At 45.0% G+C, this 24,899-nt stretch overlaps 1 protein-coding gene across 1 annotated transcript; it reads right to left on the bottom strand.

The window, feature by feature from the left end:
• Window positions 1–1,772: 1,772 nt before the first annotated feature.
• ODAD4 (outer dynein arm docking complex subunit 4) lies at window positions 1,773–22,105 on the bottom strand. The gene is made up of 12 exons (XM_083469825.1): window positions 21,927–22,105; window positions 20,478–20,609; window positions 19,825–19,978; window positions 18,725–18,786; window positions 18,099–18,258; window positions 16,287–16,511; window positions 11,986–12,193; window positions 9,700–9,786; window positions 8,113–8,309; window positions 5,677–5,777; window positions 3,676–3,754; window positions 1,773–2,367 (listed from the first exon to the last, which is right to left on the bottom strand). Exons 1-12 carry the CDS (start codon window positions 22,038–22,040, stop codon window positions 2,051–2,053), a joined length of 1,836 nt encoding a protein of 611 aa, XP_083325951.1. The 5' UTR covers window positions 22,041–22,105; the 3' UTR covers window positions 1,773–2,050.
• Window positions 22,106–24,899: the final 2,794 nt, after the last annotated feature.

Below are 24,899 nucleotides of genomic sequence, written 5' to 3'. Positions count from 1 at the left end.
TAAAAACACAAGAAAACAGCAAACATTAAAAACTTCCCTAAACTTCTTCTAAAAGTCAGACAGTTGCTTATTTCCTGGACATCTGAAGGGAGGGCGTTTCACAGGGCAGGCACCACCACCAAGAAGGCCCTCTGCCAGGTTCCCCGTAACCTCGCTTCTCGCAGGGAGGGAACCCCAGAAAGCCCTTGGAGCTGGACCTCAGTGTCCGGGCTGGACGATGGGGGTGGAGACGCTCCGTCACGTATACTGGGCCAGGGCCATTTAGGGCTTAAAAGTCAGCACCTTTAATATACTAAGTATATTTTAATATATGAAGAAATTACCCGTTTCCTATCCCTGGATAGTTGGATACCGACGGGTGGGAAATATTAGCATGCCTTCACTTGCCACAGGCACCTGGAAGAAATTCACAGTTTTGCTGTGTGTGTGTTTTCTCCCCCTGTACTCTACATGTTACAATATGGATTGCATGGTTTAATTTGCGGCAGAAAGGTGGGAAGGTGGTCTGAAGAGATGTCTCTAAGCAGTTGGTTACTAGACCAGCTTTCGCCCCCCCATACACATCTAGTGCCATCCAGATGTTTAGGACTACAATTCCCATCAGCCCTAGCTAGCAATAGCTTTGAACATATCGATCTAATTAATGTGCTGCCTGTTTTCTACCAGTGTATATAGACAATATGGCCCATTGTCTACACCATTGCAGAGCCTATATCATTATTACTTGAGGAGGGTGCAAGCATTCTGGAGTTCTGAAAACTTTTTGTATTTGGGGAGCAAGATGAGGAAAAGCCACACAAATCTATGACCTCCATTCCCACCACCTCCATTTGCAACATTTGAATGCCCGCAAGAATTGCAACTGCCCTACTCATGCCAAAGAAGTAGCATGTCAAAAAGAAATACTTGTGGACCCAGGTGCCCACCATTGCCATGATCTACAGTAATAGCTCTTTTTGCAAACTTTGATGCATGTGTGCATATGTATACTTCTCAATGATACGCTAGGCCACGTGGAAGAAAGAGTGTGACTTCTGCACTTATGCTGGACAGAAAGGCATGTTTTGAAGTTTAGATTTCTAAATAGCTCTGGTGAACTGCATCGCTCCAGACCATGCAGAAATGGCTCATACAGTGGTGCCCCGCAAGACGAATGCCTCGCAAGATGGAAAACCCGCTAGACGAAAGGGTTTTCCGTTTTTGAGCTGCTTCGCAAGACGATTTTCCCTATGGGCTTGCTTTGCAAGACGAAAACGTATTGCGAGTGTTCCGATTTTTTTCGCTTTTCCCCCCTTTTGCTAAGCCGCTAATAGCCTTTTAGCCGCTAATCCGCTAACCCTTTAATAGCCGCTAAACCGCTAATAGCGCTAATCCGCTAAGCCACTAATAGGGTTGCTTCGCAAGACGAAAAAACCGCTAGACAAAGAGACTCGCAGAACGGATTAATTTCGTCTTGCGAGGCACCACTGTATCTCAAAGTGAGGCCTTTGTTCAATGTAACATTAAAAAAAACACCCACTACCTACTGTATTTCCCTCAGTTGAATGCTTAAAAGGCATAACTCCCAGCATGCATTTATGGGTGAATCTCAGGCCCTAAACAGGTGAACTTTTTCCCAGCATCTTAAAAAAAAAGTTTCTTGTTCCTTTGCTTACATTAGCACTATGGCATTAACTGATTGAAGGATTTCCCTAATCGGTTATCTAGCTTGCAATTAAGATTAATCTCAGTTGCTTGAGATGGTCAGTGAAAACAAAATATATCACTACAGGTAGCATTTGAAGGCTTTTTAATGGTTAGAACAGTTCCTTCTTCCTGAAGTTACCTAAACAGTAGCTTTTAGGGGTGTCTAACATAAAACGGCAACTTTCCCTACATTCTTAGAGCCCCCTTGAAACTACCCAGAAGCAAAATGGTTATTTTTGGATGCCCTGGAAGGCACCGGAAGTGACTTTGGGAGAAGACATCTGGAGCAAAACAGATGACACCATGGAAAAGACACTTCCAGAGTTATAAGCCAAGAGTTCCCAAGGGCAAGCTTTCACAGGCCTCATCCGGGAATGTCCTCGCCCGACTTTCCTGTGTCGTCCTCTTCTGTTTTCTGACTTCCTCCCCTGCTTTCTCCTTGTGACTTTTCTCCCTCCTCTTGCTTCTTCTCCCCATCCTTGAATGCAATTGTCTCTCCACCCTCCGTGCCTGATACCTGTTTCTCTCCTTCCGTTTCAATTTTCCCAGCCTTTTCCTCTTCTTGCTTTTTTGATGTATGTTCTCCTGTGTCTGCAGCCCCAGCATCTTCCTTCTTCTTCTTCTCCTCCTCCTCTTCTTGTTCTTCTTCCTCCTCCTCCTCCTCCTCCTCATCTTCAAACTCTGGGAAAGAAACGGAATCTCAGAGAAGATCCTCCCTAGGATTTCTTAGCTCGCTTCTACCCTCACGGTTTATGGTCTTATGGCATTCACCCCATTTTACAGACTGTGACAACAAGGCAGTTTGCCTGAGGCTATAATCATAGCAAATTTTGTGGCTGAGCCAATGGGGAGACTCGGTTAATGGGTTTCGCTTCCCATTTGGAACTTCTGCAAGAGCTTAGACAGATAGAGTGCCTTCTCCTCGGTGTCTTGATATAATGTGACTGCTCTTTAAATAGAGATGTGGAAGACTCCTGCGTTGGGAGAAGCGTGGTGTGTAAGGCAGACTCAAAAATTCTCTTTTTTATTATTCCAAAAAAGGGATGCAGGACGACACTCAGGCTACTAATATCAGAGTACATTGCTAACAATAAAATTTAAGGCGAAACTCAAGTAACCTATAAAACCTATGATTAGCCAAGAACAAGAGAGTTTATCCATTTGCTGGATAAGAACAAGAAGGAAACTGGAGAAATGCTGCCACCTTCAGGTTAGTCTTGATACAATACTTCAAAACATCTGGATGAATTTTATTCACATGGGTTATATGGGCCTAAGGACATTTACACATTAGCCCTTCCCTTGAAATTGCCATCCTTTAGTCACTTCTTTTTGCAGAGTGTCCAGACAAGATAGTTACCAAATTGCTGTATTATTGTTTAGTGTTCCATTCTCTTACTGTTTTTCAAGAGTTGATTTGTGGTTAATTTTTTCCAATTAAAATTAAAATCTAATTGCAGTGCCTGTTTTTTCAAGATGGACTACTGAGGGGTTTTTTTAGGGCTTTTGTGATTTTAATTAAAAGCTTCCTGTTATCAGGTTTTCGCCATTTTATTGCTTCAACAAGGTGGAGGGGGATTTATGATGAATTGCCCCTGAAGTAATCATCATCTGTTCATGGCAAGGGGCTTTAAGTACTAGTTTTCTTTATCTGCCTCCATTTTCTTTATTTGACAGCACGACAATTATATGCCTGGGCAAATGGTATGGACTATTCTTCAAAATGTGCTAGGGAGGGTCTTGATGCATTCTGTGTTTTGACACTTTCTAGGTTTAAACTCTGGAAATGAAGCACCTTTTCTTGTAGGTTTTTCTAAAAGCGTGCTCCACATGCCGGGCCCACCACTGTACAAACACCCCAAATTACTTCAGACCCAGTTACTCTCCTTAATCGGCTGGATAGCATGTCTGTGTGTATACACCCTGGAAATGAAGATAGACCATAGGATGCCTGAAATCCTCTGTACACAGCTTGGTATGTGAACCAACCTTTCAACTCACGCATCCTTTCGAGCCTCTGTTCTTCTTTCAATTCCTTGATGAATCCTTTGTTGGCTTCATCCAGTGCCTGCAAAAATAAGGTGGGGATCTTAAATGGGAAACTTGAGTCAGGCCTCAGTCTCTCTTCCCACTACTGCCATCAGCATATAGTGGCATTGCCATGAGATAGGACTATTGGGGGGGGGGGCGGCGGACAGGACTGAAATCCTGTTTTGCTTCTTCTTCAAGAGGTTCACACAAAGAAGAGAGACACCTGAAAGTGCAAACCTAGTTGCCTGAAACCCAGCAGATGGCAAAAGGGTAGCAGAGATGAGGTCAGATCAGGTGAATTTCAGGTGTCATGGCTATGAACTGTCAGGTAATTTATGGGGGGGGAATAAATGAATCAGTAATATTGTTTGAATTATGTGGGGCCCCTTTGTAGACACAAGAACCAATGCATAGCTGTTATATCAGAGAAATATCTCTGCTGGGTCAAACCAAATATCCGTCCAGTCTAGCATCCCGTTTCCCACAGTGACCGGCCACATATTTCTGAAAAGTCAACAAGCAAAATATGAATCCAATCTCCTCCTATAGTTTATCCCAGCATCTGGTATTCAGAGGTATATTACCACTTAACAAGAAGGTTCCATATAACTAACATATGTCCTGAAGTATATACAGTGGTACCTCGGGTTAAGTACTTAATTCGTTCTGGAGGTCCGTACTTAATCTGAAACTGAAGCACCATTTTAGCTAATGGGGCCTCCTGCTGCTGCCGCGGCGCCAGAGCACGATTTCTGTTCTCATCCTGAAGCAAAGTTCTTAACCTGAGGTACTATTTCTGGGTTAAAGGAGTCTGTAACATGAAGCGTATGTAAACTGAAGGGTATGTAACCCAAGGTACCACTGTAGAGGTGATCCAGCTGAACTGTGTGCTTAGACCCAAGCTTTCCCAAACTTGGGCCTCCAGCTGTTTTTGGACTACATTTATCATCATCCCTGACCATTGGTCCTGCTAGCTAGGGATGATGGGAGTTGTAGTCCAAAAACAGACCCAAGTTGGGGAAACCCTGGCTTAGCTTATCAAACGGCTTTTGACAAAAGTACCACACTATAGATTCCTGAATAAGGTTAGCAGTCATGGAACAAGAGGAGAGATCCTCCTATGGATCAGTAATTGGTTAAGAAACAGAAAACAGAAAGGAGGAATAAATGGACAGTTCTCCCATTAGAAGGATGTAGAAAGTGGAATTTCCCCAAGGATGGGTATTTGGGTCTGTGCTTCTTAACTGCTATATCAATTATCTAGACCTAGATTTAGGAGTGAGAAATGACATAGCCAAGTCTGCTGCTGATACCAAATTCTTCAGGACAGGAATCTACAGGAATGACAAGAAACACCACAAAAGGATCTCTCCAAATATGGTGAGCAGGCAGTAAAATGGCAAATGCAATTCAATATAAGCAAGTGTAAAATGATGCACACTTAGACAAAAAAATCCTAATTTCACATATATGCCCATGAGATCTGGACAAGGAATGAGACCTTGGGGTCACAGCTTTATGAAGACATTGACCCAATGTGCGGCAGTTGTGTAAAGGGTGAATTCCATACTAGGAATAATTTGGAAAGGGATTGAAAACAGAACTGCCAATATTGTAATGCAATACTGAATATCGCAATACTCAATAAACAAACGTAGATATACAAATATGTCCGTACAACCATAGTTGGAATACTACGTACAGTTAGCTACACTTCAAAAGGAAGATTATAGAGCTGGAAGAGGTTCAGAAAAGGGCAAAAAAATGATAGAGTGGTTGGAGCAACTGCCCTGGAAGGAAAGGTTACAACATTTGGGACTTTTTAGTTTAGAGAAAAGACAAACAAGAGGGGACATGATAAGACATATATAACATTATGCACCGTCTCCCCCTGCCCCCCTTTTTTGACCATGTCATCTCTCCCCCCCCCCCCCCCCCCGGTTATAGCCAACCACTTACAATAATGATCGCCTGCATAGCAGCAACGTTATGGATACGTTTCGCCTGCTCCAGAGCCTTCTCAAAGTAGGTGACTGCTGACTGGAAATCTTCCAGTTTCACTGTGTGTGTTTTTTTTAAAGAAGAAGAACAAGAAATAATCAACTTCAACACAAGATATAGACTTCAGAGAAACTTATACAAATAAACATGTGGTATATTGTCAGTTGATTACGGGAACTCTCTAGGATAAGGCATGTAAGATGCAGTCCCCAAACCCCAGGATATTCCATCTGCTTTCATTTTATTTTATTGGGGTGGGAGATTGTCATTTACTACTGTTGACCTAAGGATGAAGCAATAAAGGCTCAAATAAAATAAATTTATATGTGTGCAGACTCTCACTGAAGTGTGGTTGGGAAACAGGATCCCTGTCTTTCCTGTCCCCCCTGCCCCAGCCCCTGGGCACACATATTACATCTTGATGTTCCAGATATCTGAATGCAATATCTGCATAGGAACTAGGTGCGTAATGTCTACTGTACTGTGCACAAACCTAAACTGCAGATTCACGAACCTTCATACAATTTGGTAAAGGGCCACACAGTTTGAACCCACAAATTCTGGACTTTATGCACCTCAGTTCAATGTAAACAATATATCCAGCATGTGGCTGTCCGGTGGCCTAGTACTGACTGCCAGGTGTGAAAGAAGGGAAAACATGCAAGCTTCATTTCCCGTCCTGCGATACACACTGTAGTCTCTTCCCTGCTAAAAATATTCTAGATACCATCAAATACCATCTTTGGCACTGTAAACAAATTACCGTATTTTTTGCTTTATAAGACTCACTTTTTCCCTCCTAAAAAGTAAGGGGAAATGTGTGTGTGTCTTATGGAGCGAATGCAGGCTGCGCAGCTATCCCAGAAGCCAGAACAGCAAGAGGGATTGCTGCTTTCGCTGCACAGCAATCCCTCTTGCTGTTCTGGCTTTCTAGCAGAAAATATTCTGCTATTCAGAATATTTTTTTTCTTGTTTTCCTCCTCCAAAAACTAGGTGTGTCTTATGGTCTGGTGCGTCTTATAGAGCAAAAAATACGGTAAGTTAAGTGAGTTGGTGGCAATAAATATGCATAATTTAGTCCAGCCATGAGTTTCCTTCAGCAAAATAAAACCAGCATTTTAATCCCGGACTGTGACTATTCCATACCATAGGGTTGCCATACGTCCGGAATTTTCCAGACATATCCAGAATACTGCTGTCGGAAGCAGTGTCCAGGCAGAAATTGGCAAAACTAAAAAAAACCACCTAATTTTTTAAAAGGATTTTTCTTTTTAACTTGGGAGCAGGGGTGGACATTTGCATAATTCTCATTACAGGATCCAACACAATGTTTTTGTTTGATTTCTCTCATTCACCCCAGCAATTGCATGCCCTTGTCCAAAGCTCCATTTGGTTTGAGGCACAAGAACCAAAGCATTCAAAAATTTTCCCCCTATCAGCATGTCAAGGTCTGAGTGAGAATTCTAGTTCTATACTCTGGATCCGCCAAATTATTTGCTGCCCATGTCAAATGAAAACAATTTTGCACAACATATCCAAACACTGGTGTCCTGAGGAGTGTAATAATGATAATAATAATGATAATAATAATGATAATAATAATAATAATGATAATAATAATAATAATGATAATAATAATAATAACAATAATAATAATAATAATAATAACAATAATAATAATAAAATTATTTATACCCCGCCCTCCCCAGCCAAGACCGGGCTCAGGGCGGCTAACACCAATAATAAAAACAAGTTGATTAAAATACAATTTAAAAGATTAAGATACAAAATTAAAACATTAGGATGCAGCTTCTTCACAGGAGGAGAAAGGAAAAAGAAAGGGGGAGGGAATCAAACTGATTCCAAGCCAAAGGCCAGGTGGAACAACTCTGTCTTACAGGCCCTACGGAAAGAAATTAGATCCCGCAGGGCCCTGGTCTCATGAGACAGAGCTTTCCACCAGGCCGGAGCCAGTGTTGAGAAGGCCCTGGCTCTGGTTAAGGCTAATCTAACTTCCTTAGGTGTAACAGAATTGACTAGAATATAATTTATTCATTTCTGTTCTTAATATGCTACTCCCCACCCACCCACCCACCACTTCCTCTTGAACAAGAGTCTATGCTCTAGGCAGCAAACAGAAATCCATAAGAGATTGTGTCCCTTTAAATGCAGGAGATTTAAAAAAAACAACAACCAGCTGACAAGATGCTAAGCTGTCTCTAGTAGTCATCTCCCAATGTGCTCTCTTTTTCAGGAAAACAGCCTCCCCACCTAGATCCTGGCACTCCAGGCAATTGCCTAGCCTGCTCCTATGGGGGGGAAAGTGGCCCTAGAGCCTTGTGGAGCTCACACAGACCCTGCTAGTGAAGAAAGGGTTTGTGCAAAGCGATTCACCTTGTGCTTGTGCCACCAATACACCGCCGTTGAGCTGCCACTCAATGTCTCCTTCTTCCTCTGCACACTGCAAGGACCTTTCGCCAAAGTCCCGAGCCTCCGCCGCTTTGTTGAGCTCCAGGTAGCACCTGCCCATTTCGTGGAACAGCCAAGTCTTCTCCAGGTTGCTCTTCACAAGTGGAATCTTTTCTTCCCAGCTTTTCGAAATAAAACAGAATGTTGCAACTAACCGTGGAAATAAAATTAAGGTCTGAAGAGTAGCTTTCCTGGCTCTTTCAAGACCAGGGCTTCTTCCCTGATTGGGCTACCCCAGCTATGCTGGGTGGCTTCCAACAAATTAAAACACAGTAAGACATCAAACATTAAAAACTTCCCTATACAGTGGACTCTCGGGTTGCGAACGTGATCCGTACAGGATGCACGTTCGCAACCTGCAGCGTTCGCAACCCATGTCTGTGTGTTTGTGCATGCGCGGGTTGCGATCCGGTGCTTCTGCGCATGCACAAAGCGCGATTTAGCGCCTCTGCACATGCGCAAAGTGTTATTTAGCGCCTCTGCGCATGCGTGACCGCTGAAACCCAGAAGTAACCCGTTCTGGTACTTCCGGGTTTCGGTGGTCTGAAACCCGAAAAAACCCCAACCTGAAGTGGCTGTAACCCGAGGCATGACTGTACAAGGGATGTCTTCTAAAAGTCAAATAGTTCTTTATTTCCTTGACATCCGAAGGGAGGGCGTTCCACAGGGTGGGCGCAACCACCAAGAAGGCCCTCTTTGTGGTTCCCTATAACCTCACTTTTCACAATAAGGGAACTGCCGGAAGGCCCTTGGAGCTGGATCTCAGTGTCCGGGCTGAACGATGGGGGTGGAGACTCTCTTTCAGGTATGCATTGCGAAAGCCGTTTAAGAGTGCACTCAGCCCTACACAGGATCTTGGCCCCAACTTTCCATTTCCTTATAGATGCTACTTAGGGTTGTCAGGCCCCCTGAGGCTCAGGGATGATGGGAAGTTATACACCAGCAACATCTGCAGAGCCATAGATTTCCCATCCCCAAGTTAAGAATTGGTACCCAGCAGGCCAGGGATGGAGACAAAAGGCACTTGGTGGGATGGGGGGGGGGAGAGAGATGGCAACTAATGGCACCTCTATTTGTGCCCTTCTATTGTTTGTACCTGCCTGGCCTTCACAGTTTTCAACGCCCCTCACCCCTTGGGAAATCCCTTCCCTAGTCAATGACATTCTGTAGAATCTAGATGATTCAACCCCCGAAACTCCCATCCCTTCATTCTCATGTAGCAGAAGTATGGGAGAAAATCATCCCTGTGTGTCAAGATGTATGTGTCAAATATGCCATTGCTTCTTTCAAAAGATTTAGGAGCAGCACATTTGTGGGGCGGCTGGCCACCCGCTGTCGAAGGTCCTTCACCTTCTCCAAACGCTACAACTCCAAGAATCCCTTGAAAGGAAACCATGAGAGTAAAAGCAGTTTCAGTTTACAGAATGAAGGTAAGGCAGATGCGTTAGGAGACCATCCTTAAATATGCAAGAGGCATGGAGGCCTGACTATTTTTCTTTGGGTTCCACCTACGTGTCAATGGCGTTCTGGAAGTTGCCCATGCGGGCATGCACTCTGCCAATATTGTCAAGGGCTCTGGAGATGGCATCAGTCAGGTTGCTGCAAGAAGAAGCAAAAATGAGTGATCTGAAAGCTGGGTTGCTACTTCAAAATCCCCCGAGAGGTTTCTGACCTACCCTCCTTCCCCAGCCCCTGTATGTTGCCCCAGCTGTATGTATTAATTTACAGTTCATTGTTAGTGCTTGTAGCAGTTTAAAGGATTTTAGGTCTATGGACCAAACGAAAGCTGTGTGTGTGTGAGTTTAAAGAGGATAACGAAGAAGGTGGGAGATCCATGCCACAAGCCACTTTCAATCTAAAATATAGGCACAGGGGGATTTGCCCAAAAACTGTGCTGCAGAGCCATCTTTAAAATGCTACGATGCTTTTTTGGTGTGTGATAAAGCCATTCCAATCATGAATCTGACTGGAGAAGTGGACAACAAAGGAACAAGGTATGAAATGGAGGGACATTAAGACACAGCAGGTATCTGCTGGATTCTACTCTAAAGTGCTGAACCAGGAAGAAATGAAAGAAAGCTACTAAGAAAGCAGAAAACAAGTGTATAAGGAGGAAAGGAAGAGGCCGATTTTAAAACGTTTTTTATTCGCAATAGGTCAGGGATTCTGGAACAGATCTGTACCTTGCTTGGAGCACCACCTTCCCTGGGGGAAGATATCCCTATGGATTTGGATACTCACATTCTGGGAGAGCAATATGGCAAGGAATAGTGATTTGACTTTGATTTTAATGGCTTGCCCTAAACATTTTAGCCGCTAGAGAGCGCAATCATTCTATCAGTAGCTTTCATGGCTCACCCAGAGATAATGATGATGATTACAAACTGGAACCCTAGTGCTTGCAATTCTGGAAAGACTGGTACTCATGGGTCAGAAGAAGGCAACTTAAGGCAACTTAATACTGACAGTATGGGTAGTCTGTATCCTAGCTTTCCTTCTAGACAGCATACATATAGTTCCCTATTGTTTCCAGAAGGTCTCCAACTAAAGACACACAGACCCGATTGACTTGAGACCATGCCCTGGGTGAACTAGAAATGCACTTGTTCCTGTGGCTAGTTTTCCTCCCCATCCCCACACACTCCCCTCTACCTGCCTCTTATTCCAAGCACCCAGTCTATGGGCTCAGCTACTAGGAAGCCCTGGCTGACATTGCAACTAACCCCTGCTTCATGGCCTTCTGATGTAAGCCCTGAGCAGAACAAATAACCTAGCATGCACATGAAAGCTTACACGAAGAACAAACTTAGTTGGTCTCTAAGGTGCTACTGGACAATTTTTAATTTTTTTTATATATTTCGACTACGTCAGACCAACACGGCTACCTACCTGAATCTTGCAATATTAAACTAACATTCGAAATCCTGGTAAGCGTGTGTCCTTCTAAGAAAAACACAAACAAATCTGCCAGTCTCTGTTTATCCTGCTCCTGAAAACAAGGTTTTCAAAGACGCAGGCATTTGGAACAAAGAATAGGAGAGGGGGGAGAAGAGGATGGGGAGAGCTTGTGGAACCGATTGTCAGGCTAGATCAGGGGCCAGCAAACTTACCACGCCCCGGGCCGGTGTCTCCAGCACCGATCGCACAGCGGGCTGGGGGAGCACGTGCCCATACGCGTGCTCACATGCTATTTTCGGCGCACTTCTGGGTCGGAGGAGCACCAGATATAGCTTGTGCACATGTGCACGGGCCTCCTCCGACCCGGATGTGCACCAGAAATAATGTTTGCACATGCGCAAATAACGCTTGTGCATGTGCACAAGCTATTTCCTGTGCTCCTCCGACCTGGAAGTGGGCAGCCACGCAGCGCAGCGCTGGTAAGAGTGGGTGGCGGCAGCAGGGGTCTCCACAGGCGGGATAAACAAGTCGCTTGGGCCTTATCCGGCCCACAGGCCTTAGTTTGGGGACCCCTGGGCTAGATTCTCCAACTCTGTTGGACTGGGGAAACTGTACAGAGTACCGGAGCCTCTTCTGCCAACAGGTAGGCCCAATTCTGTCATCTCCAGCTCAGAAGATATCACCAGGCACTGCCTGCATACATTTTTTACACAACCATAAGGGCTAGAAGCCCTAAGTGTTCCCCTACCCCTCTTTTTTCCAGCAGAAACTGAGATTTGAACAGTTCAACACATTCCGAACTCCTGTCCTGAAATAAAGAGTACACAGCTATGGCTAAATGATGGCAGCATGGAACGGGCACTCAAGCAGCCTCAAAAGGAGTAGGCTGGCCTTCCTTACTTTTCTTTTGCAATGTCCAGATCCACCTGGTGGCTCTGCAAAGCTGCTGCCATGTTCCCCATCTCAATCTGAGCATTTCCAATGCAGCTGTAGAGGTTTCCAACCAGTTCGCTCCTGTTGGGAATCTCTTCGTCAGACCAGCCTTGGATCTTTTTCAGCACTTGTTCAGCTTTCTGGCAGCTTCTTTCAGGGCTGCCGCTAGTCAACACTTGACGGGGAAGGGAAGAAAAAGAAGAAGAAAGTGTGTGCTCATATGATGCATGTTAACGACCCCCAATTCATTAGGATATCCCAAATTTGGACACCCTCCCCCTCCAAAATGGCATCTCACATTACCCATTTTCACTATCCATCTTGTTTGCTAGCACTTACACCAGCTCCTACCATCTGCCAGGTCACTACTGAAAACAGAATGCCAAACAAGGAGGAGACCTTTAGCCTGATCCAGCAATACAATTCTTTCTCGTGATTTGTCTACAGTTCAATGTAAGGAGTCAGATCATTGGTCTCTCTTATTGGTCAATTCTGACTAGCAATGGTTCAGGTACAGGTCTTTCCCGTTCTTGACACCCGGGTCCCTTTTACCTGGGGCTACGTTTACCAAATGTTTATGTAATCTTTATCATAGAGGGAAACAGTTGCTGCAAATGCAAGCAGAAACTCTGGTGGCTTCTGAAATGGATTTGGGGGCTTGCTCCTTGTAATCCCTGGAAGAGGTTCAGAAAGAAAAGGCAACTTTTCTTTCAAGCTATGAAAGTGACCTGACTACACAGACCAACCTGAGTCCGTTTTGTTCTATATTTCATTGGGTCGCTACAGAATAAGAGAGAGGCTACCTCCAGAGAATCCGCTAACAGGTACTGGCTCTTGTTTTGTTTTTTAGCAAGAATTCAAATACTCAACACCTTACTTTTTACACCTCCGGGGTCTAAGCTCAGTTAATACAGGAGTCAGGTGAAATTCTGAAGCCTATATATATTTGTGCAATGTGAGAGTTTAGAAAAGTACATTTTCATGCTCAGAACATCCTGCCTAGAGTGCTATAATTCAATTCTTATTTGATGGCGCAAACAAATGTCTCCATTAATATCTGTTATTTCAAGTCAGCATATTTTCTGCTATATATAGAGAGAATTGATTGAATCAATGAGACCCCTCACAGGTCTTAAAATGCTTCGGGGAAACAGATTTGGATTTTACCATATTGGCCAGTAAATGGAATTGTAAACATGTTTCTGACTCCTGTGTATCAGGAACCGTCTAAGATCTTAAAGACTTCTGTACCAACGACCTTACAACTCTCACTCCTGAACCTATGGGACAAGCATCATCCACAACTTCACTACAAAGATTTTACCACATGGCTATTGGTGGCAGCCATTATTATTATCATTATTTATTAAATTTATATACTGCCCTTCATCCAAAGATCACAGGGCAGCTTGCAACATAAACTAGGGTAGAGGTTTTCAACCTTTTTGAGTCCACAGCTCCCTTGACCACCTACATTCTTTCTGCAGCACCCCTGTGGGGCTCAGGAGCCCAGTAATGTCACCCCTTGCCTGCAGAGCTCTCACCCTTTTTCAAACACCCTCCCTTGTGGAGTGTTCCCTCAGCCTCCTCTCCTCTCCCCGCTCTTTGGGAGTCCTCCAAGGAGCCACTGCCGCTGCCCCAGGTCTCTGAGCTGCCCCCACCCCAGGGAGAGGTGCCTCCCCACGCTACCCCACAGGGGCCTGAGACTTGTCTGTCTATTCCCAACAAAACAACAACAAACAAACCTATGGTCACGTAAAGCATTATGGCTGTGTTCTTAAATAAATAAGGTATACTATTCATTGTATCAAATTGTAAACTTCAACAGAAGTAACTCATAAAGTTCAACAAATGAACAAGACCCAGTGGATCAGTTCATTCTACAGTGGTACCCCGCAAGACGAATGCCTCGCTAAACGAAAAACCCGCAAGACGAAAGGGTTTTCCGATTTTTAGAGGCTTCGCAAGACGAATTTCCCTATGGGCTTGCTTCGCAAGACGAAAGCCCATAGGGAAATCTCCTGGGACAGCGGGGAAGTGCAGCGCACCTTCTCCTCTGTTCCCAGACCTGTCCTGAAGGCTTGTGGTGGGAGGTCCGGGAACAGAGGAGAAGGCGCGCAGCGCTTCGCCTCTGTTCCCGGGACTTGCGTGGGAGGAGGGTTTTTCCTCCCCACCGCCAACATTCAGAACAGCATTCTGAATGTTGGCGGTGGGGAGGAAAGCCCTCCTCCCACCGCAAGCCTTCAGGACAGGTCCGGGAACAGAGGGGAAGGCGCGCAGCGCTTCTCCTCTGTTCCCGGACCTGTTTTGAAGCCTTGCTGTGGGAGGAAGGTTTTCCTCCCCACCGCCAACATTCAGAATGCTGTTCTGAAGGCTGGCGGTGGGAAGAAAAGCCCTTCTCCCCCGCCAGCCTTCAGAAGAGTTCCCGGAGGGCTGCCTAGGCTGCGGATAGCAGCATGCTGCCCCGCGCAAGGGGCGCTCTTAAGCAGAGCGCCCCTCGCGTGGGGCAGACATTCGCAGCTTGGGGAGCCCTGCAGGAGTTCCCCGCAGGGCTCTCCAAGCTGCAGATAGCAGCCTGCTGCCCCTATCCGCAGCTTGCGGATAGCAGCCTGCTACCCCTATCCGCAGCTTGCAGAGCCCTGCGGGGAAGTCCTGCAGGGCTCCCCAAGCTGCGAATGTCTGCCCCAAGCGAGGGGCAGCAGGCTGCTATCCACAGCTTGCAGAGCCCTGCGGGGAAGTCCTGCAGGGCTCCCCAAGCTGTGAATGTCTGCCCCGCGCGAGGGGCGCTCTGCTTAAGAGCGCCCCTCGTGCGGGGCAGCAGGCTGCTATCCGCAGCTTGGAGAGCCCTGCGGGGAAGTCCTGCAGGGCTCCCCAAGCTGCGAATGTCTGCCCCACGCGAGGGGCGCTCTGCTAAAGAGCGCCCCTCGTGTGGGGCAGCAGGCTGCTATCCGCAGCTTGGAGAGCCCTGCGGGGAAGTCCTGCAGGGCTCCCCAAGCTGCGAATGTCTGCCCCACGCGAGGGGCGCTCTGCTTAAGAGCGCCCCTCGTGCGGGGCAGCAGGCTGCTATCCGCAGCTTGCAGAGCCCTGCGGGGAAGTCCTGCAGGGCTCCCCAAGCTGTGAATCTCTGCCCCGCGCGAGGGGCGCTCTGCTAAAGAGCGCCCCTCGTGCGGGGCAGCAGGCTGCTATCCGCAGCTTGGAGAGCCCTGCGGGGAAGTCCTGCAGGGCTCCCCAAGCTGCAGGTGTCTGCCCCGCACAAGGGGCGCTCTGCTTAAGAGCGCCCCTCGTGTGGGGCAGCAGGCTGCTATCCACAGCTTGGAGAGCCCTGCGGGGAAGTCCTGCAGGGCACCCCAAGCTGCAGATGTCTGCCTCGCACCGGGCAGCAGGCTGCTATCCGCAGCCTAGGCAGCCCTCCGGGAACTCTTCTGAAGGCTGGCGGCGGGAGAAGGGCTTTTCTTCCCACCGCCAGCCTTCAGAAGGCTGTTCTGAAGGCTGGCGGTGGGGAGAAAAGTCCTTCTCCCCCCGCCAGCCTTCAGAAGAGGTCTGGGGACAGACTGTCCCTGGACCTGGTCTGAAGGCGGTCTCCATAGGAACGCATTAATTGATTTTCAATGCATTCCTATGGGAAACCGTGCTTCGCAAGACGAAAAACTCGCAAGAAGAAAAAACTTGCGGAATGAATTAATTTCGTCTTGCGAGGCACCACTGTAAATATAAAATGGAAGAACGGTATAAAGAGGTGTGGGATTATAGCTATTCATGATAAATTAACATGTGCCATCAAGGTAAGATGGGGAATACACAGGAGAAATGATTTTGAGGAGATATGGAAGGTGTTCATAGAATTATGGAAAGGGGTCAAACCATCGCAAGAGGTGTTGAAATTTTGGGAGGTTGGATAGTTACAAAGGAATGTTCTTGCTGGTGGGGTGCATATTTTTATTCTTATTTGTTTGTGATTATTGTTTTGTCTAAACAAACAAACAAACAAACAAACAAACGGGGGAAAGAAAGAAATGCAATACTAATACTAATACTAATACTAATACTAATACTAATACTAATAATAATAATAATAATATGGTTTTCTTATTTATAGATGCTCCCTCATGTTTTATAACCTTGTGGGTGTATTTAACAAAGAAACCATGCATGGGGCCTTTTATTTGCATTCCCCCCCCCCTTCTTTTTGTTTCATTGTGCATAATTGTAACCAAATGTTTAAAACAAAAACAAAAAACAGCCAGCACATTTTCAACTGAGCCACCTACACATATCAATGTCCTCCATGCTCTTTAAGATGTATCTGGCCACCTCGGATGGCTTCCGCTTTTGATCTCTTGTCCATCTCTTAAGCATGAGCTTGCGGTCTCTGATCCGGGCGTAGATAGGTTTCTGCTGCTGCCAGAAATCTGTGCGGGTATCGAGGTAGGAAAGCCCTTCCTGGATCAGGCGTCCAACAGTCACCCCTTGCTTCGTGGTGCTTTTGGTCAAGTCTGCAGGGAGACCATAGGCAGAGACAGACAGATTAAAAAACAAACAAAAAGGGAGAGTTTACATTATTTACATATATATGACTGGCTTAGGGAAGATGCCTCTTTATAGACACATCCTCTCTTTGCTGGAACACATAGGTGGTCCCCCACTTTGTGTGGACTTCATATTGTTATGAGCTTGTGGGTACCAGATTTCTATTCCGTATAACCCAAGTTGGTTTGTTTAAGGGCATAGTTTGCTGTCATGTGACCTAGAGGGAAAAGATGCATGTTGAAAAAGCAGAGAAAAAAGCCACGGCTGATTTCTGCTTGAATCCAGGGCTTTGGCTATGGGAGAAGCAAGACCCCTTTGGGGTGCTGATGCTGCGAACCCCTCCATAGAAGGCTCAGGTTGTATATATGGGTAAATAAACCATATATCCTAAAGACACCACAGTTTCTGCTGTGCCTCATTTCCAAAAGGAAACACAGACCCTGGGCAAGTGCCTGGAACTCCTGGAATCTCATACCACTCAGAGGTTGGGAAGGCATGCAGCCATATTTTCAGTAATGAAATAATGTTTGTGACTTGTAATTGGATGCTGCTATAGGGCTAGGTAAACAGCGAATTTGCCTGCCACTCTTCAGCCAGAAAACTCCGAAAGCAGCAAACAGTACAGTCGTACCTTGGATCTCAAACGCCTTGGCTCCTGAACAAATCAGCTCCCAAACGATCAAAACCCAAAAGTTTTCAAATGATTTCAATGATTTTTGGAACATCCAGCACAGCTTCCACAGCTTCTGATTGGCTGCAGGAGCTTCCTGCAGCCAATCGGAAGCCATGCTTTGCTTTCCGAACATTTTGGAAGTTGAACGGACTTCCAGAATGGATTCCGTTCGACTTCCAAGGTACGACTGTACTATAATAAAGAAATATCAAAATGACATAAAACAATAAAACACAATCCAGCACCAGTGACAATTAAAACCAATACAACCTGTAAGGCAGATGCTGCTCACAACCCTTAACATGGTGGTTTATCTTCAAGAATCTTCATTTATTAGGAAACTCTGTGCGTTGTTGAAGATTTGGGGACACGTTCTAGGGCAGAGGTAAGCAATGCGGTGCCCGCGAGGTGTGATTGGACTACAACGCCCATCATCCCTGACCACTGGCCATGAAGGATGGGGCTGATGGGAGTTGGTGTCCAACAGCCTCTAGAGGGCACCACGTTGGCTATCCATGTTCAAGGGTATTCACACAGTTGACATGAAGCACTGGCTAAGCCTTGTGCACTCCAACAACATCCCTCATGAACCAAACATGTATCCAACTGGTAATACATTTCTAAGGTTTCATATTGCAGGGGAAGACCAATACAGTGAGCAAGCCATCTTTTGAGGAAGTTTGTTGGTCTTTTTTTTTAATCGAAGAGCCCAGAAACAAGAGTTTGAAAATGACTGTTTTAGGAAATCCCTTAGAAACCTTGCATTCCTGCAAATACCCAGTCAGCCTCACAGGGGGGTTGTAATTGCTAGACTGCCTGATGACATTTGCAGTCCTGAAACTCCCAAGCCCAGCATTAGCCAAATGAAGTAATCAAAAACCTTCATCCTTGAGCAATTTCTCCAGAAAAGCCTTGTCAACGTAGAGCTCCCCCAGCAGCTGCCGTTCGGTTTTCTCATTCCTCACAGGCTCCTGTCTGCCTAGGTACTTTGCATCCTTCTTAGGAAATTTGACCTGGAGCTTCTGTTTTGCTCTTTTACTCTGCCACATACATAAAAAAGTGCAAAAAATAAATTTTGCAAGGGAAAAAACTTATCATTTTCTCTACAGTACTTCTTGTGGGAAGAAAAGCAGCACAGCAGGTAGAAATCATGACCTGCAACCAAACTGTACCTGTGGGGGGAGACAAACTACAAGCCCAGATTCAGATGTAACATTAAGCCAGATCATGGCTTAGCCCTGAGTAGTGTGGCAGGATCAAAAAGAACACTGCAGTCAAGATTCTCCATCTGGGGAGCAGCACTTGTTCACGCTAAAGTTTAGCATTATGTGTGAACCATGTTATTGTGATGCAAGAGAAAGACCAAACAGCTGCAGACTCAAACATCCTTCCTGTGCCCACGCCGCAACAACCTATATCTATGCCTTGAACTCCTTACCATATCTTCTATTTCCTCCTAATGAGGGGATCACAGACCCATTCTAGGAAAAGCTGGTGAGACCATACCTCTGCCTGGCGACTCAGAAAGAAGAGGTCTGCTCTGTTCTCCAGTTTCACAGAAGAAGGGCCTACAAAGAGAGAAAGCATCAGCCAAGACAAGGGTCAGCAACATTTTTCAGCTGTGGGCTGGTCCACTGTCCCTCAGACCTTGTGGGGGGCCGGACTATATTCTGAAGAAAAAAAATGAACGAATTCCTATGCCCCACAAATAACCCAGAGATGCATTTTAAATAAAAGGACACATTCTACTCATGTAAAAATACGCTGATTCCCAGACCGTCCATGGGCCGGATTGAGAAGGCGATTGGGCTGCATCCGGCCCACGGGCCTTAGGTTGCCTACCCCTGAGCCAAGAAGTCAGGAAGGCCCTGAGAATCACCTGCCAAAAACATTAGCAAGCAACCCCTTCGGAAGCAGCATGAAAACTGTGCAATAGAAGAGGCTAGAACTCCTTGATCATTTTAGTTGTCCCTTTCTGTATCTTTTTCAGCTTTGACATTTTTCTAGAAACAGCCTGGACCAGAACTCCACAAAATATTCCAACTGCGGATGAACCACAGCTTTCTGTAAGAGCCTATGGTACTTCCTTTATTTTTATCTCTCCCCTAATAACAATGATTTTGCTTTTTTCACTGCTGTAGCACACAAGCCTTTTAAAATAGAAGTTGGAGGTTGAGACTCTTTCTGAAAGGAGTGTCACATGACCAGCTCCATCATCAAAAAGGCTCAGTAATATTGTGCATAGATAAGAAAATAGGATGGCCAATGAAAAATAAAATCTCTACCTGGACTTTGAAGACTCAAAGGATTTTCTGTTGGATTGCTTGTATGTGTGATCTCGAGTTTATTTTACTGTCTGCTTTATTGACAAAATTCAATTCAAATAAAATTAAAGGGATACAAATATGTCCTTGGTTTTGCAAAATACCTTCATGCCTTCTCTAAGGTCCTTGCTCTGCTCTGCCTTGCACTCTGCTTAGCTAGTTTAGACAGCCTATTATCTTTGTTGTTAGTTTCTCTTTTATTCATGCATTCTCAGTCAAGTTGAAGCTCAGGTCTAGCAGTCAATTAGATTCCATCCCCTAATAAAAAATCACATGGCTTACTTCCAACAGAATTTTCAATTGCCTCCTGGGATTTTTGAATGCCCAGCCTGAATTGTGGCAACTCTGGGCGGATCTTGTGGCCTCGATGGTAATAGACCAAGGCAAATTCAAAATCCCCCATAGTGTACAATGCCTCTGCTTTCTGGTATAGGCCCTGAAACAAAGAGGAAAAATATTGGGGGTGGGAAAGACAACAGATAGATAATAAGAGAGCAATATATTGTAAACTTGTTCATACGAGTAAACAAAAAATACCATCCTCAAGAAATGCACTCAAGCAGCTTGCTTGTCCCAGTTTGATAATTTCTGAGATGTGGACAACTTGAAGAAGGGTCTTAGCTTGAAGTCCACTGAAGAGACTCCCTTCCAATCCAACTGTCCCTTTGAACCTCTGCTCTGGTTTGCTTGCAACAGAATTTTCTAACCTGGTTAATATGCCAAATGGTTTAGAAAGATAGTTGCAGAACAAAGAATGACATGAAGGTTGGGTTCTTTTATGGAAGTTATTAGTTACCCTTCTTTCCTTCTAGGTTAAGAAAAGAGGGGAGACAGAACCATAACTCCCTTCCACCATCAAACCAGATACTCCACAATAAATTTTGAAAGGGAACCCTTTGGGTTGGTGCAGGCCTTTCCACCTTTTGGTTACTTACCTTGGTAAACCCTTTGTCAGCTGCCAAGGAGGCTTCAGCATCCTTCAAGGCATTTTCTGTATCTCCAAGTCTCAGGTAGCATTTTGAACGGGCAACAAGGCAGTTCCTGTCACCTGGCTGGAGTTGCAGGGCCTAGCAACACACAAAAACACGATGCCCAGTCTCAAAAGTATACTTACAACTGCTAACTGATCATTATATACCAGCCAACATTTCGTAGATGAAAACTGGGGTGTGCTAAAAAAAACAAAAAACTGGGATGTGCTTTTATCCTGCCAAGAATCACTTGGCAAGCCACAGTTCCTTCGCTATTCCCCATTTCTTAGCAATGGATCCTGTATTATAGTAGTAAAGGTAAAGGTAAAGGGACCCCTGACATTAGGTCCAGTCATAGCCGACTCTGGGGTTGCTGCGCTCATCTCGCTTTATTGGCTGAGGGAGCCAGCATACAGCTTCTGGGTCATGTGGCCAGCATGACTAAGCCACTTCTGGTGAACCAGAGCAGCACATGGAAACGCCGTTTACCTTCCCGCCTGAGCGGTACCTATTTATCTACTTGCACTTTGATATGCTTTCGAACTGCTACGTTGGCAGGAGAAGGGAACGAGCAACAGGAGCTCACCCCGTCGCGGGGATTCGAACCGCCGACCTTCTTATCGGCAAGTCCTAGGCTCTGTGGTTTAACCCACAGCACCACCCGCGTCCCATTACAGTGGTACCTCGGGTTAAGAATTTAATTCGTTCTGGAGGTCCGTTCTTAACCTGAAACTGTTCTTAACCTGAGGTACCACTTTAGCTAATGGGGCCTCCCGCTGCCGCTGCGCCGCTGGAGCCCAATCTCTGTTCTCATCCTGAAGCAAAGTTCTTAACCCAAGGTACTATTTCTGGGTTAGCGGAGTCTGTAACCTGAAGCGTGTGTAACCTGAGGTACCACTGTAATTTTCTCTACAAGTAGCAGAGGTTGGATGGCCACCTGTCGTGGATGCTTGAGCTGAGATCTCTGCATGGCAAGAGGTTGGGCTAGATGACCCTTGGGGGTACCTCCCAACTCTAAAATTCTACTAATGAATGAATGAATGCACCGGCCTGATCCAGCAAGGCTCTTCTTATACCCTCAGGACACATCGGGCTTCTCAAAGGCCACATCTGGAGGATGTGGGGGGAGCATAGCTGTCAACTTTCCCCCCCTTTTAAGGGAAATTCCCTTATTCCGAATAGGATTCCTCGAAAGAAAAGGGAAAAGTTGGCAGCTATAGGGGGGGAGGAGGCGCTTCTTCTCGTATTTGAGGGTCCCAGGTACGCCTGGCCATGTGATAAACACCATCAGCTCGACCCCAAGTGCCCAGCGGCAACGTCCCCTCCTCCCTTCATTCCTATTCACGAACCAGCTTCGCCCCCTCCCTCCCTTCCCACCCCCCCTCCTGCCCCACGAGCACGGCCAATTCTCACGTAGGTGTAGCAAGTCAGCGCCTTGGCAAGCTCCCCGCGCCGGCTCAGCATCGTCCCTTCCGCCATGAGGCTGGGGAAGGTCCCCCGCAAAACCTCGCCCTCCGAGTCCCCCATGCCTGGGAGCCGGGCAAGGCCCAAGTGAGACGCGACGCCGCTGCCTAGCAACCTGCAGGCTAGCAACCGCGGCACTTCCGGGAACCCTACGGAAGCTCGGAAGGTTTAGAAGCGAAAGGCGGTTTAGAAGGACCGCCGGGGGGGAGGAGGAGCTCTAGTGTACCGCTTTCTGATTGGTTTGCTGATGCCCCGCCTCCTTTTCGTGCTGCTGCCACCAAAGTTCCAACGTCTTCCTGTCTCTGGTCTTTGCCAAAGCCGGTCATTCGCTTTTTTCCTGGACACACCAGTCTTTTATTAGCATTTTTAAGCGTGTGATTTGCCTGGGTCCTCGTCATCTTCTCCAATAGAACACAGCAGGCAGCCCCTGTGACATTCTTTTTTATGTACTGTATATAATTTTATTAACTTTTCTGTTTTACGCTTTAGAAATATCAATGACTTCCCGTCTTCTCTTTCCATAGTTCATTTTGCATATCATAAATCCCTGCATATTTTAGCTAAACTAAACCATTCAGTATTCCATTATTACATCCATCAACACTGTTGAATTTATCTTAATGCTGCCAACGTTTTCAAGTGAACACAATTTTCCCCCATATATTCTATAAACATTTTGCAATCTTTTCTAAAAGTATGTTCTTCTTCTGTTATTCTGTATGTTAGGTCCGCAAGTTGTGCATATTCCATCAGCTTAAGTTGGCATTCTGCTTTAGTTGGGACCTTGCTCGTTTTCCATTTTGGGGCTAACAAAACACGGGCTGCAGTAGTGGCATACATAAATAACCTTTTTTGACACCTGGGAATTTCCCACTGAATTATCCCCAACAAAAAGGACTCTGGTTGTTGTTTAAGTGCTTTTGAACATTTTTTTTCAATTCATCATGGATCATTTCCCAATATTTTACCCTTTTACAAGTCCATCACATATGAAATAATGTTACAGCTGCTGTGACAGTCAGCCTTTGCCCAATGGCATGGGCATAGCAGGAGGGGGAGTTAGGTAAATAAATAGAGAATTCTTAACTAAAAGTAAATAGAATCAGAATATTTGAAATGGAAATGTGTACCAAGGTTGCTTTGATGATGTCGTGGTGGTGCAATCTCACGACGCAACTGGCAACCCGACAGAGTGATAGACTCCCACCCTGAAACTGAACTGTGGTACACCCTATGGAAGAAGAAGAAACTCTGCAAACAGCAGTTAAAAGAGCTGAACATAGCAGACCTAGTAAAAGAGGTGGGTAATCTTTTACCCTACCACAAAAAAGGCTCTGCTTATGTCTCTTGCTCAGTCATACACGACTTGTATCAGAGAGCAGTCATTCAGCACCTTGTGGAGAGTGAAGAACTGGCTAAGATCAATGATGATAAGGGAATGTCTCTTCTTAAAAAAATAACATTTTATTGATTTTCCAAAAATAAAAACAACAACAATACAGAAACAAAACAAAACAAATTGGCTTCCAGTCTAGTCCCTTCCTTGGTTCTATTCAACTTACTGCATGTCTAATTGTTAAATTTTAACCTATTTAAATCCCTATTATCCATTCATAACAAAATTACAAGTAATCTTAAAACCCTGCTAATGTATTAACCTTGCTTACATTGCTTCTGTAAATATGCAATAAACATCTTCCACTCTTCCTTAAATTCATTGTCGTCTCTTCCTCTTAGTTTCATAGTCAATTTTGCCATTTCATCATATTCAATTAATTTAACTTCCCAATCTTCTTTCCAATGTTGTGCTAATAAGGTCCATGTGGCCGTTGTTGCATATATAAACAAGTTCTTTTGTGATTTTGATAGGTCCACTCCTATAATTCCTAATAAGAAAGCTTCTGTTTTTTTTAACAAAGGTTGTTTTAAACATCTTTTTCATTTCATTATAAATCATTTCCCAATATTTCTTTATAATTTTACAATTCCACCACATATGGAAAAATGTCCCCTCTGTTATTTTACATTTCTAACACTTGCTTTCCTTAGTTTTATAAATTTTGCTAATTTAGCTGGAGTTAGATACCATCTATACATCATTTTCATATAATTTTCTTTAATCACCACACATGCCATAAATTTTATATCATTCTTCCATAGTTTTTCCCATTCCACCATCTGAATATTATGTCCCACATCTTGTGACCGTTTAATCATAACTGATTTGACCTCTTCATCTTTTGTTTCCCATTCCAGCAACAGATTGTACATTTTAGATATTAATTTCGTATTATTTTCTATTCTTTCTCTCTGAAAGGTTGAAATTTCATATGCAAATCCTACCTTTTTATCATTCTTAAATATTTCATTTAACTGAAAATATTGTAACCAATCTGTTACTTTCTCTCTAATTTTGTTAAAATATTTCCATTTTAATTTGTTTTCTGTTTCAATTAACAGCTCTCTGTACATAGCCCATTTTGTACCCATATTTATCCCCCCCCCCGTATCAGATAAAGGAACGTCTCAATGGGCTATGCTTACTGAGTGTGCACAGAAATACTAGAAAAGCTAAGCAATAAACTGAAACTGACATGGGGACAAATGGGAGAGGACGCCTTCACCCCAGTATGGCTCCCATTTATCACATACACAGCCCAAAAAGACAACAAGAAGAATCCATTGACAGCATATTAATCAATCTGGTTTACCTGACTCAACAATTCCCCCCATCACAAATGCAAACAAACCCCATTGCAGACAACCACAGACAACCAATCACAGCCTGCCTCCCCAATACCTCTCACTACCAAGGATATGTAATAAACGCAGACACAAAACCCCACACGGACAATATACAAAAGAATATAAGCCTCACTACACCACCCCTCCTCTCCAATCCTCTTCTTCCCCAACCTTATA

This window comes from Podarcis liolepis (assembly GCF_965112155.1).
Source record: "Podarcis liolepis genome assembly, chromosome: 13".
NCBI lineage: Eukaryota > Metazoa > Chordata > Lepidosauria > Squamata > Lacertidae > Podarcis > Podarcis liolepis.
Note: the sequence above shows the minus strand (reverse complement) of the source record. Positions and strands in the feature narration are given on the sequence as shown.

Excerpts from the sequence above, each read along its gene's own strand:
- ODAD4 (XM_083469825.1), bottom strand. The coding sequence starts at position 22,040 with ATGGGGGACTCGGAGGGCGAGGTTTTGCGGGGGACCTTCCCCAGCCTC. Across the intron at positions 18,787-19,824 it reads AATTGAAAATTCTGTTGGAA|GCCCTTCTTCTGTGAAACTG; the intron begins GTAAGCCATGTG and ends CTCTCTTTGTAG. Across the intron at positions 2,368-3,675 it reads AAGGATGCGTGAGTTGAAAG|AGTTTGAAGATGAGGAGGAG; the intron begins GTTGGTTCACAT and ends TTTCTTTCCCAG.